The sequence below is a fragment of the Linepithema humile genome, chromosome 3 (assembly GCF_040581485.1).
Source record: "Linepithema humile isolate Giens D197 chromosome 3, Lhum_UNIL_v1.0, whole genome shotgun sequence".
NCBI lineage: Eukaryota > Metazoa > Arthropoda > Insecta > Hymenoptera > Formicidae > Linepithema > Linepithema humile.
In genome coordinates, this window is record NC_090130.1 from 28178059 (window position 1) to 28190657 (window position 12599).

The 12599-nt window shown below is 33.6% G+C and overlaps 1 protein-coding gene across 5 annotated transcripts; it reads left to right on the forward strand.

Moving 5' to 3' along the window:
- The first annotated feature begins 27 nt into the window (after window positions 1–27).
- LOC136998546 (F-box/WD repeat-containing protein 4-like) lies at window positions 28–7699 on the forward strand. Of its 5 annotated transcripts, none has more exons than XM_067351339.1 (8): window positions 76–212; window positions 1301–2434; window positions 3116–3394; window positions 3464–3635; window positions 3701–3879; window positions 4620–4730; window positions 7144–7300; window positions 7377–7693. In XM_067351339.1, the coding sequence occupies exons 3-8, from the start codon at window positions 3249–3251 to the stop codon at window positions 7611–7613; spliced, it is 1002 nt and encodes a 333-aa protein (XP_067207440.1). In that variant the 5' UTR covers window positions 76–212; window positions 1301–2434; window positions 3116–3248; the 3' UTR covers window positions 7614–7693. The 5 variants fall into 5 exon arrangements, 4 of the variants coding, with proteins under 4 accessions (XP_067207437.1, XP_067207438.1, XP_067207440.1 ...); XM_067351340.1 differs by having other exon boundaries at window positions 87–212; window positions 1309–2434; XM_067351336.1 differs by lacking the exon at window positions 1301–2434 and having other exon boundaries at window positions 28–212.
- Window positions 7700–12599: the final 4900 nt, after the last annotated feature.

The following is a 12599-nucleotide window of genomic DNA, read 5'->3' on the forward strand; positions in this document are numbered from 1 at the left end:
TAGAAACGTTTAATTAGAAAGACAAATATGTCTTTTTTGTACAGTTTGCCGAACGAGCTACTGATAGTAATTTTTAAATTTTGTGATGTATATACTTTATCACAGATTAGTATGGTATGCAAACAATTTTGTCGTGTATCATATATGATATTAAATGAAAAAGCTAACCATTTGCTTGTCACGAATCAGATGTCGGAAAAATTTTGTGAACGGTAAGTTAAATAAAGCTAAACCTTTATTTATATTTCAATTTATTCTAGAATTTTCTGTTCAACACGTTTGAACTCATTTTTTTGATAATTTTCCGTTTATGCCGCGTGAGTTGTATGGCCTGTGATCGTGGATCCCACGTGTCGAGTTTATTGAACTATATTGAACATACTGGAAAGCGCAACAGGAGAGATTTTGCTCAATGACCTCGAGTCGAAGGAAAGAGTTGCCAAGTGGTTATTTTTATTCTGGGATATACTTCCGAACGTCCCCTACTCCCGATCGACCTGAAATTTTACACATAAATACTATTCGATGTAAGAAATAAAGTGCACGTGGTTCCAACTTCGGCTTTTAAAAAAAAAAAAAAAAAAATTTTTTCTAAATTGTTTTTTAAACATTATTTTGATAAATTTAATTTAACAAGAAAATGTTTCAAATAAAAGTTGTCGTTCTTGAAAAAATACATCATTTGTGTCCTATGCATTTTTTTGCATAGAACCAATATTTTTCGAAAAAGTAATAGCGTTTTCGATTATACAGGATTTGAACGACCCAGGGTTGGTTAATGACGTCATTGCAACCTCTCCACCAATGAAAGACTTGCATTTATAGTAAAATAGTGATTGATCAACCCTAGATCGTTCAAACCCCGTTTATTCGAAAACGCTATAAGATAATAGGAAATTTTGGCTCCACCATAAAAAAACTATACACATAGGGTTTGGGTTGAATCTCGCTTTGCGTAGAAAGTTGTAAACTTATGTTGAACCTCGCTTCGCATTGTAAAGTGTATGCGTGGAAACGGGAAGAAGGTATCTAAAAACCAAAGTTGGGACAAGACGCACTTTATTCTTCACATCAAATAGTATTTATGTGTAAAATTTTAGGTCGATCGGGAGTAAGGGACATTGGGAAGTACACCCTTCTTCTGTGTCGTACGTTTACCTAAATAAAAAAATAATAATAATCTCCATAGCAGAAGATGGCTTCTTAGCTAAAAACATACACTTGCATACGCAGTACGCAGTAAAGTTGTGAATGCTTAAAAGAGACGCTTGAGATGTTTGTTACTTTATTCATAATCAAGATTTATAGAGAGAAGGTTACCTCATGCACAAAGAGGAACGAGCGGCAAGAGGGGCAAATGCAGAGAGGGGCGAGCGGCAAGAGGGACAATGATGATCTCATCGGCGAACAGAAGCCAAGATCTATAGAGAGAAGGTTACCTCAGGCAAACCGGTTGTGGGCGAGGGACGATGAAGTAATGGGGGGAGCTAGAACAGTTTGTAGGCGAGGGGCGACGAAGTAAGGGGGGAGTTAGAAACAGCTTGTAGGCGAGGGGCGACAAAGGAAGGGGAGAGCATGATGATCTTATCGTCAAACAGTAGCTGTCTCTCTCGCACGCTTTAGTGTTTTCTCTCTCGCTTCTTTAATATAGAAATGCTTTGAGTTTTTATCGAAAAAATACTTTTATTTTGTACAAAGTACAAAGCAATTTGTATTACAAATGCATCTGTTGCAGCGATATTTAACATTATAAACGTTAAATATCTATAATTTGCGCTATAATTTGCGCTATAATTTGCAATATATGTAATTTATAGCGCCTTTCTAATTTACTTTTCAATTTTTATTACGCAATTTCCAGTGCTATCAATATTTTACAAAATAAAAGTATTTTTTCGATAAAAACTTAAAGCATTTCTATATTAAAGGAGTGAGAGAGAAAACACTAAAGCGTGCGAGAGAGACAGCTACTGTTTGTCGATGAGATCATCATGCTCTCCTCTTCCTTTATCGTCCCTCGCCGTCAAGCTGTTTCTAGCTCCCCCTTTTCTTCATCGCTCCTCGCCTTCAAGCTGTTTCTAGCTCCCCCCTTACTTCATCGTCCTACGCCTTCAACCGGTTTTACTGAGGTAACCTTCTCTTTATAGATTTTGATTCAAAGGTTGTTTTTCAGCAAAGGACACAAGTTGACACAAATCGACACAAGTATCACTCTGTCTTTGTTTGATATTCAATGAGCAACAGAGAGAATAATACTTTTGTGTTGCTTGTGTCTCTTGGTGGAAAACTACCATAATCACCTTGTACGCTGAGAAAATGTAGGCGGAACGGATAGTAGCACGTTAGTGAGACAGAGAAAGCGATACCTTTTTTATGGCAATGGCCTTTGTCGCACAGACTGGTGTCCACTCGAAACAAAAAAGCGCTCGTTCCAGTAAGTATTATAGTTCAATGAGTACAACTACCGAAATCTGATAATGCACTACTCAGAATCAAATATCCATATCAATATAATACTGACCAACCAATAATATTTTTCTGTAAGAGACATATTATGCTATTTTTAAAATATCCTAATTCTGAATTAGGTAACTTTTTTTACTAATTCCAAATAGATTTGTAGCAATACGCTAGCAATTATTCGCTATTTTAATATAAATTTAAATTTTTTATTAACAAAGATGATGCAATGACATCATTAATCACTTCCAAATTAATCCAAATTTGTCTAATTGAAAATATTAATAGAAAAGTATTCTCAGATAGCAAAAATATTTTTTTCAAATATAGTACAATATTTGTTGATAAAACATTTTATATATTATTCTAATTAGAACATTTTGTCGTGTCTTAAGTTATGTAAGGATTTAATATTTTAGCCATGTTTTTTAAAAATACATTTTAATATTTTCATATTTTCAGAAGATAAAGTATTATCGCTCTCAGCAAACACAAAGTAATTTCCCACCTAACAATGTAACTGTTACGTACAAGACATGTTACACTGCAGTTATATTTAGTGTGAAATTATAACATCAATGTTATGTTACTGTTACTTTGTTTTTGCTGGGATTTTACAATCCCATTGAAGAACATACGTCTTTTTTTTTTACAGATGTAAACTACTATTATCTTCGTATGATTCTAAATTTATTACGAATTACAACTGGAAACATGGAATATATGAAGAAAACGAAATATGTAAATTAATTAATACAAATCCTCATTTTAATAAAAATCTGCTACAAATGACTAAAAACATGATTTGTCTTTTTGATAAAAATTGTCTTCTTGCTTATAACCGCGATAATTTTAAAGAAAAGGCTGTCGAAATTTGTAACTCTGATATTATTGCCATTACTTATTGCAACGATGTAATTCTAACTAGCCATCGGTGAGTATTTATTTATACACTTTGTTATATTTATTTCTTTTTTTTTATTTTTATCAAAAATTCTTGCAGAGATGGTAGTATCAGACTCAGGAGAATTCAATTACAGGGTGAAAATACAAATTATTTTACACAATTAAAAATACATTGCAATGTATTTGATGGTATCATTAATCATATAGATGCAACATCGCAACATATTATATTAAGTTGTCGATTAAGCAATACAGATGCTTCAATAGAGGTAAGATTTTAAAAATTTTGCAATAATACTAAGTCGTAGTATGTAAAAAATTCGTTCTTATTTAGATACAGAAAAATATGTATGAAAAAGATGGTTGTGTGGAGAGAAACCAAATATTTTATAGGAAGAAATGTCTTGTGAGTTCAGTTTCATTCGACCCTACAGGAATAAAATTTGCTGCTAATACCAGTGATCTAGAGCATCCCCGCTTAACGTCGTTTCGAATTTATGATATTGATAAAAGGTATATTTTAATTAATTAATCGGTTTCTACACACACACACAGATGTTCGATTAAACATTGACTATATTTGTACCATTGAGCTATTGTACCTGGCAATATAACTCTCTCTTTTGGCCAGTGGAACTAGAGCACTAAAGATGTAGGTATTCTCGTCTCTGCGCCATTTTCGCTCCATTCCCCCTCTCCTTGCCCTCTCGCCTAATCACCATAAACTTCTTAGCTCAGCGAGGGCAAGCTAAGAAGCTAAATGAACGAGAGGACAAGGAGTGGGGGAATGGAGCAAAAATGGCGCAAACGTGAGAATAATCACGTTTATAGTGCCTTAGTAATATAGGAGTATTAAATATATGACATAACTCAATGTCGTCGCCAGTCGCGAAGAATGACAATTGCTAATTAAAAAACGCTATTTTTAATTATTTTTAGTAAGACGGAGCATTTGTGACTGGTAACTGAGCATTCGCGATTAGTAACGGAGCATTTACAACTTATTGTATAACCGGCCTAAAAGCCAAGTCCACGATGCTAGAAATCGGTTCGAGAAACTTATAGCCAATAAAATTGCCGTTTTGCCATTAAAATGCAAGTTGATTGGTTACACATTTCTCGGATCAAGATCTCGGACCGATTTCTAGCATCGTGGACATTGACTTTAAGAGTTTGGTTTCTTGTCTTTAGCCTTTTAGGTTTTTATGTATATTTGGAATAATATGCAACAAACTAATAAAAAGGCATTTTAGTTATCAAGTGATGCATAAAGAATATGATGATACTTTAGACCAATTACTATGGGAGGATCCTCACACTATTCTCACGTTGCATATGGATTATATTAAAAAGATAGATATGAGGTAATTAGTGAACTCTATAGGCTGAGTTCCACCGTTTGTTTAGTACGCGTATCAAGTACTAAATCTGCTTCTTTTAGCGTTTTCGATTATACAGGATTTGAACGACCCAGGGTTGGTTAATGACGTCATTGCAACCTCTCCACCAATGAAAGACTTGCATTTATAGTAAAATAGTGATTGATCAACCCTGGGTCGTTCAAATCCTGTATAATCGAAAACGCTATTTGATTGCTGTAGATTTTACATTAAATAATTTATATCTATCAGAGAAGAAGATTTAGTATTTGGTACACGTACTAAACAATCGGTGTAAACTAATCCATACTGAAATGAGCACCAAGTAGGAATTTGCTTAATGACTCCGAACCGAGAGTGAAAAAGTATAAGGGGTGATGTTTATTCTGTCTCGCACGTTTATCGTAATGGAATAATAATAATGGTAGTTTTCCACCAGGAGACACAAGCGACACAGTGTTCGACATAATGTTTTCCTACAACGACACAGCTCGACGCAAATATACATAGCTAAAGAGGTGAGTCGAGGTGATTTGTGTTTAATTCATGGCTGCCAATTATTTGACAAACTTAGGGAAATTTCAAGTTGTAAAAGTTGAAACACTGCATGTATGTAAGTAATAATAGGTAAAAACATGTAAATTGTTGTAAATTGTTAGACGTACGTGCATAGGCACGTTTTTGTGAGACCGCAAGGCGGTCGACCGCAAGCGATATCTGTACTATCACTACCACTTGATTCATTTAAACTGCTACTTGAAGAAGTAGTACTAATAATAAAATTAGATTTTTCCATTAGTTGACAAATTAATTTATCACCGTTATTTATCTAAAAAATTAGAATATTTAATTAAGTTTTTTACAAAATAAAAAAGCAATTGAGGTTATATTTTATGTACTATTTTATTTTATGTACTATATTATTTTATGTACCATTATATTTTATGTACTATATTATTTTATGAAACTTGTAAAGTTCAAAATTTATTTTTGTAAATTATACTTACTATGCAATTAAAGCAGTACATATACATACATGAGTAAAATTTCAAGAAAAAATTCACTATAGAACGCCAACTATGGCTGTACTAAGAATTATAATGTTCCAACAAGCGGCTTTACACAACTATTTTGTGTCTGACACTGTGTCTATTTGTGTCTCATTGGTAGAAAAATACCAAAAATAATCTCCATAGCAGGAGATGTTTTCTCTGTTTCTCTACCGGTTTTCTGTCTCACAAACAAGCTCGGCTGGCTTTAACCATGATCTATAGAGAGAAGTTACCTCAGTAAAACCGGTTGTTGGCGAGGGACGATGAAGGAAGGGGAGAGCATGATGATCTCATCGGCGAACAGTAGCTGTTTGGCTACACTAGTTCAGAGTTATTTATCTTTTTTCTTCCATATTGGAAGGAGCACTCTGAACTAGTGCAGCCAGTTCAACTATAAAGAACAGATCTATAGCTTCTGTTCGCCGATGAGATCATCATTGCCCCTCTTGCCGCTTGTCCCTCTTTGCGAATGAGGTAACCTTTTCTCTATACATCTTGGGCTTTAACGGCGGTGCTTATTCTGGTATGTATAGAGTTTACTGGAGATAATAAATCTTATTATTAAAACTATACAGGGTATCCTATATGTTCCGGACCGGCTGAATATCTCAGAAAGCATGCATTTTTGAGAAAAATGTTGAAAACTAAAGTTGTAAGGTATAAAATGATGTTTTTAGTGATGTTAGCAGTTTGACCTTGGGTTGCGTCACAAAAGCCAGATCAAAGTCACATCGATTTTTTAAAATGATTTACGATTTTCTTAAATGGCTGAAAGTTACGGTAAAGTGAGAGAGAAAGAAAATGAAGCAATGCGCTTACGGGTTCAACGTGCTTCTTTTTCTCTCACTCTACTCTAACATTTAACCCTCATAATTCGGAAAGTACTTAATGAAAAATAACTTAGTTGTAGTGTTTTGAAAAACTCGACACCAACTATTAGATTCTGGAATAAAAAATAGGGTATTTTATTTCAAAAAACCGATATGACTTTGACCCGATATGGCTTTTGAGGGACGCAACTCAAGATCAAACTGTTAACATCACTTAATATATCATTTTATACCCTACAACTTCTACATTTTTCTCAAAAATGCATACTTTCTGAGATATTCAGCCGGTCCGGAACATATGGGATACCCTGTATATAGGGGCAGTATTCATAGTTCATTTTTATATTTAAGATCGTCTTCAGTCGTTGTCGTCGTCTTAAGACACTAATATGGCTTTCTGATTGGTTCTTGGCATCTTAAGATAATTTTTAAGACGTTTTTAAATATAAGAACGGACTATAAATACGGCTTTTTAATGGCCATTCAATTTAGTTATATTCACTACTGTGATTTCAGAACATCCAAATGTGTACATATGTGCGATACTTCATCCATTCCAGAGTGGAGTGATATATTAACATGTTTCTCATCAGATTATCTATACACTATTATGACGGGGACACGAAACGGTAAAATTATTTTATGGGATCAGAGAAAAAGTGCTCCCATTCAAGTTTGTATTACTTTCAGATTTTATGTATCTTGCACTTTATTAGTGACATATTATTAATTGTCTTAAAAATTTTTAGACGTATCAAATAAGTCCTATAAGAAAATCCGATTCCTTTTTCTTTAACGAAATACGTTCTATACAATTTGATAGCACCTATTTGTATGCTGTTACAAAGGATAAATTAATTGAATTTGACTTTAAAGGAAGCTACTTTGAAGACTACTTTGAAGACTACAGCATAAAAAGACTTAAGCATAAAAAAATTAAAAATTTTTTTGTCAATTTTTTAAACAATATTTTTCAAAAAAATTAATTAAAAATTTGTCTTTTATTATATTTTGAATATTTACAAAAATTATATACTTAATGTCAGAAAATAAAAAATAAATAATAAATATTTGTATCTAATATAATTGCTTCAAAAATCCTTATTTCTCAAAATATAGCATTACTGTATGCAATGTTATGCAGAAACTATTTGTCCGAAACAAAAAAAACTTAATTTTTTGCACTGACAATTAATTCACAGACGATCATGTTTCCAACTCAACAACGTTTAAAATTTATTTAGACGTTGTTCAAAACAACGTCTAAAATTTTTATAAAATTAATTTCAAATAACAACAAACTTGTTTATTTAAAAAAATTATGTATAATATATTTTTACAATTCTTATTTTATATTTCTACATTTGGAACAAATTACAATCGACGTACTATGCTCGCCATTTCTGTGTAAGAAATTAATAAAAAACATTCCCAGTAAACAAAAGCTAACAGTAACATCCCGACAAAAACAGTTACGTCACATCCATGTCGAATCCATGTAATTTACGTGAACTACGTGGATGTAGATTTATCTACGAATTATTCATATGGATCCCTGATGAAAATATTTTTCTAAAAATATGACGAAATTTTGTTGAAATGTATTTGAAAATTTCTCTCAATTGACTCCATTAAATAATTTCATAAATATTTCAGCAATTTTTCCTTAAAAAGTAACAGTTTTCAGTTCAATTCAGTAAATTTCATAATGATAATTATTTAAAAACTTTTTTATTACTTTTCAGCAGTATATTTTAACTTCCTTTATATTTCAAAGTATTACATTAAATATTCATACGGAAAATTATAATTTATTTTGAAATATATTCAGTAATTTTTCAAAAACTTTTATTTTACTTTTCATTGATTTCATAGTACTTTCAGCAAAATATTTCCATCAGAGTATCCATTGAGTTCTATAACATTGCTCTATAATATTGCTTTGTAAGGGCCTATCCAGACAACTTGCATGGTCGCATAAACATATGCATAAAGAAATTGGTCCATTTCCTTATGCATTTGCTTATGAACCAATCAATTTCCTTATGCATATGTTTATGCGACTATGCAAGTTTGTCTGGATAGGTCCTAACCACTGAACTACATATACTACGGACTTACTGGGCGGCGCGTGAAGTACATTTTATGCAGGGAGCTTTCCATCTAGGAGACACAGATCGACACTGTGGGTGCATTCGTTTATGCAGTTACTGCCGCAGATGTCGTTCGTTTACTCCGCCTGCGAAAATAACTGCAGCGCAGTTTGTCGTTCGTTTACGCAGGGATGTATCTCATCTGCGCAGGTACTTCGGAGGTCCTGCTCTGGATGCTCTGCTTGCAGTACTGCGTAAACGAATACACCCATTGCGAATCTAGCTTAATTATCTGCATCCACATTGATTAATTAAAATGTGAAAATAGATTTTATTAAAATAAAAAATCAAAAAGGGGTAGAACAACTCCTCGAAATCGATCCCGCAAAAGTAAAAGTAATCCAAGATAAGTATTATATAATGGAAAAATTTTTTAAAGTTTACGATATTCGTATTTACAATCAAATTAACCTAAAAATGCACACGTATTAAATGTAGATTGAAAATCTAAACACATTATAAAATTCTAAACTGTCTGAATTTTCTATAAACAAATTTTGTAATGTTTTGGGATTTGTTTTTGTAAATTTATCTCAGGTACAGGTTCTGCTGCAATAGTTCCTAACCATGTAATGATTTCGTCTACAGCTGATATAGAAAAAGGATCAGAGAACTCTCAATTTAAGAATGTTTTGATCCCGTCTTCATTATTTTCGCAAAATTTTGTATAGACACAACGTAATGCAACTTCGCCAATGCTTTTAAATCCATTCACGCAGCCATTCACGCAGGTGTGCGTTCGGTAAATTAGATAACGTGACTAGCAGATGATAAACGCAGTGGATGCGCTAACCGCTGCATAAACGAATGCACCCTGTGTGACACGGTCAAACACCGTGCTTGGATACTTGATGGAATGCGTTTAGTTCTGAACTAGACTGCTAGTGGGTGTTTACGATAATTCAAGTTCGAATTAGTTTTACTAGGGCCGAAAAATGAGATAGACATAACCATCTAGAACCTTTATGATTTATGACAACTCGACACTGTCTTGTACTGCTTGAGTTAAATTCATTGAATTTATTGAGCAAATTTTATTGTAATAGCAAAATGTCATTTATTATTATTATTAATTATATTATTATTAATTTATTAAAGAGTTATACCAACATACATACCAACATTATTTGTTTCTTTCATAGACTGATTTGCAGTTGACATTTTTTTATTACAATAAAATTTGCTCAATAAACTCAACAAATTACAGTATACGTAACGTATACTGTAGATACATGCGCGCATATGCTCTTTACGGAACGCAGCCAGTGTCTGATGTCCTACGTCCGATATCCAATAATAGAGCTTGTTTTTTAGACGATAAAATATCTTTAGCTAAAATTTTTAAAAAAGAAGCTCTATTATTGGATATTGGACGTCATACGTCGGACCTCGGACGCAGTGTGAATCTTCCAATACTCCTCCTAGCCGAGTTGAAAAGAGATAATGGGCTTGTTCGTTTTAGCTACACTGGGGCTGCTCTGGTTCTGCTCTACACAGGATAATACAGGACAGATAAATAGTTTGTCCTGTATTATCTTGTTTAGAGCAGACTCAGAGCTGCCCCAGTGCAGCTAAAACAAACAAGCCCAATGATTCTATTAAAATTGTGCGTTCTTTATACGCATTCCGATTAGGCGTAGAGATAGGGAACGAGCAGTCTATTCTTACCACCTCTATGGTTATAACTGTAGTGTTCCTATTGTGGTGTAGTAACGTTTAATTAGAAAGACAAATTGTTTTTTTTGTACAATTTGCCGAACGAGCGACTGATAGTAATTTTTAAATTTTGTGATGTATATACTTAATCACAGATTAGTATGGTATGCAAACAATTTTGTCGTGTATCATATATGATATTAAATGAAAAAGCTAACCATTTGCTTGTCACGAATCAGATGTCGGAAAAATTTTGTGAACGATAAGTTAAATAAAGCTAAATCTTTATTTATATTTTAATTTATTCTAGAATTTTCTGTTCAACACGTTTGAACCCATTTTTTTGATAATTTTCCGTTTATGCCGCGTGAGTTGTATGGCCTGTGATCGTGGATCCTACGGGTCGAGTTTATTGAACTATATAACATACTGGAAAGCGCAACAGGAGAGATTTTGCTCAATGACCTCGAGTCGAAAGAGAGAGTTGCCAAGTGGTTATTTTTATTCTGGGATATACTTCCGAACGTCCCCTACTCCCGATCGACCTGAAATTTTACACATAAATACTATTTGATGTAAGAAATAAAGTGCGCGTGGTTCCAACTTCGGCTTTTGAAAAAATAAGAAAAAAAATTTTTTTCTAAATTGTTTTTTAAACATTATTTTGATAAATTTAATTTAACAAGAAAATGTTTAAATAAAAGTTGTCGCTCTTGAAAAAATACATCATTTGTGTCCTATGCATTTTTTTGCATAGAACTAATATTTTTGAAAAAAAAATAAAATATAAAATTTTGGCTCCACCATAAAAAAACTATACACATAGGGTTTGGATTTAATCTCGCTTTGCATAGAAAGTTGTAAATCCATGTTGAACCTCGCTTCGCATTGGCTGCGTTCAGCAGAACAACTGCTGAATTGTCGTCTAGTCAACACTTAACGTTGATTTGTTGGTTCTAAAAGTAAGAGCCAATCATGTTCGATTGCTACCAAGCGATTTGTTCTGCTGAACGCGCCCATTGTAAAGTGTATGCGTGGAAACGGAAAAAAGGTATCTAAAAACCGAAGTTGGGACCACACGCACTTTATTCCTCACGTCAAATAGTATTTATGTGTGAAATTTCAGGTCGATCGGGAGTAAGGGACATTCGAAAGTACACCCTTCTTCTGTGTCGTACGTTTATCTAAATGGAAAAATAATAATAATTTCCATAGCAGATGATGCCTTCTTAGTTAAAAACATACACCTGCATACGCAGTACGCAGTAAAGTTGTGAATGCTTAAAAGAGACGCTTGAGATGTTTGTTACTTATTTCATTATCATCTTGTACGCTGAGAAAATGTAGGCAGAACGGATAGTAGCACGTTAGTGAGACAGAGAAAGCGATACCTCTCTTTATGGCAATGGCCTTTATCGCACAGGCTGGTGTTCACTCGAAACAAAAAAGCGCTCGTTCTAGTAAGTATATAGTTCAATGGGTACACGTATGTTGTCCCTCGTCGGCAACGGTATACGTGTGTGAAACAACCGAAGGCGTCATACGCATTCACACAAACGCGTATTTGACGTGTTGCTTGAAGCGAAGAGCACAGCAAGCAGCAAGGGGAATAGTAGTGGAGGATATTTTCATCTTGCATCCTTAACGCAAATCGGACGATCGAGAGAGAAAGTATTACAAAACGTGGGGTGCGTTCGGGCAGCTCGCTACCGCGCTATCAACGCTAACGCTACTAGCTCCGTTCACGGAGCCAAGATAGCGCTAATAAATGCGAGCTCCGTGAACAGCAATAGCATAGCGTGGTAGCGTGCGTCTGCTAATAAAAATGGAACAAGATCGTAAAAAAGCAATATTAACAGCAGTAGCACTTATAATACAAGAATTAATAGATTCATCGTCTAACAGTGATGATGGTAAAGATTTAAAAATAATAGAATAGAGTATGAATGTAAGAAAACATGTACCATGTATCAACATTAAAAATTAAAATATCGGCATTTCTCACATTTTCCGTAGAATTATTAGATGAATGTTTGTAATAAAATTAGGTGTTATTATTTTCAACACGTTAAATGCTGGACAAAAGATCCAGTCCAATTATAAATCTTTTGTCCAATATTAAACTAGTTGGAAATAATAACACCTAATTTTGTTACAAACATT

Coding starts and splice junctions, on each gene's coding strand:
- LOC136998546 (XM_067351336.1), top strand. CDS start 28: ATGTCTTTTTTGTACAGTTTGCCGAACGAGCTACTGATAGTAATTTTT. Junction 3,395..3,463: donor GTAATTCTAACTAGCCATCG/GTGAGTATTTAT, acceptor AAATTCTTGCAG/AGATGGTAGTATCAGACTCA. Junction 7,301..7,376: donor GAAAAAGTGCTCCCATTCAA/GTTTGTATTACT, acceptor AAAAATTTTTAG/ACGTATCAAATAAGTCCTAT.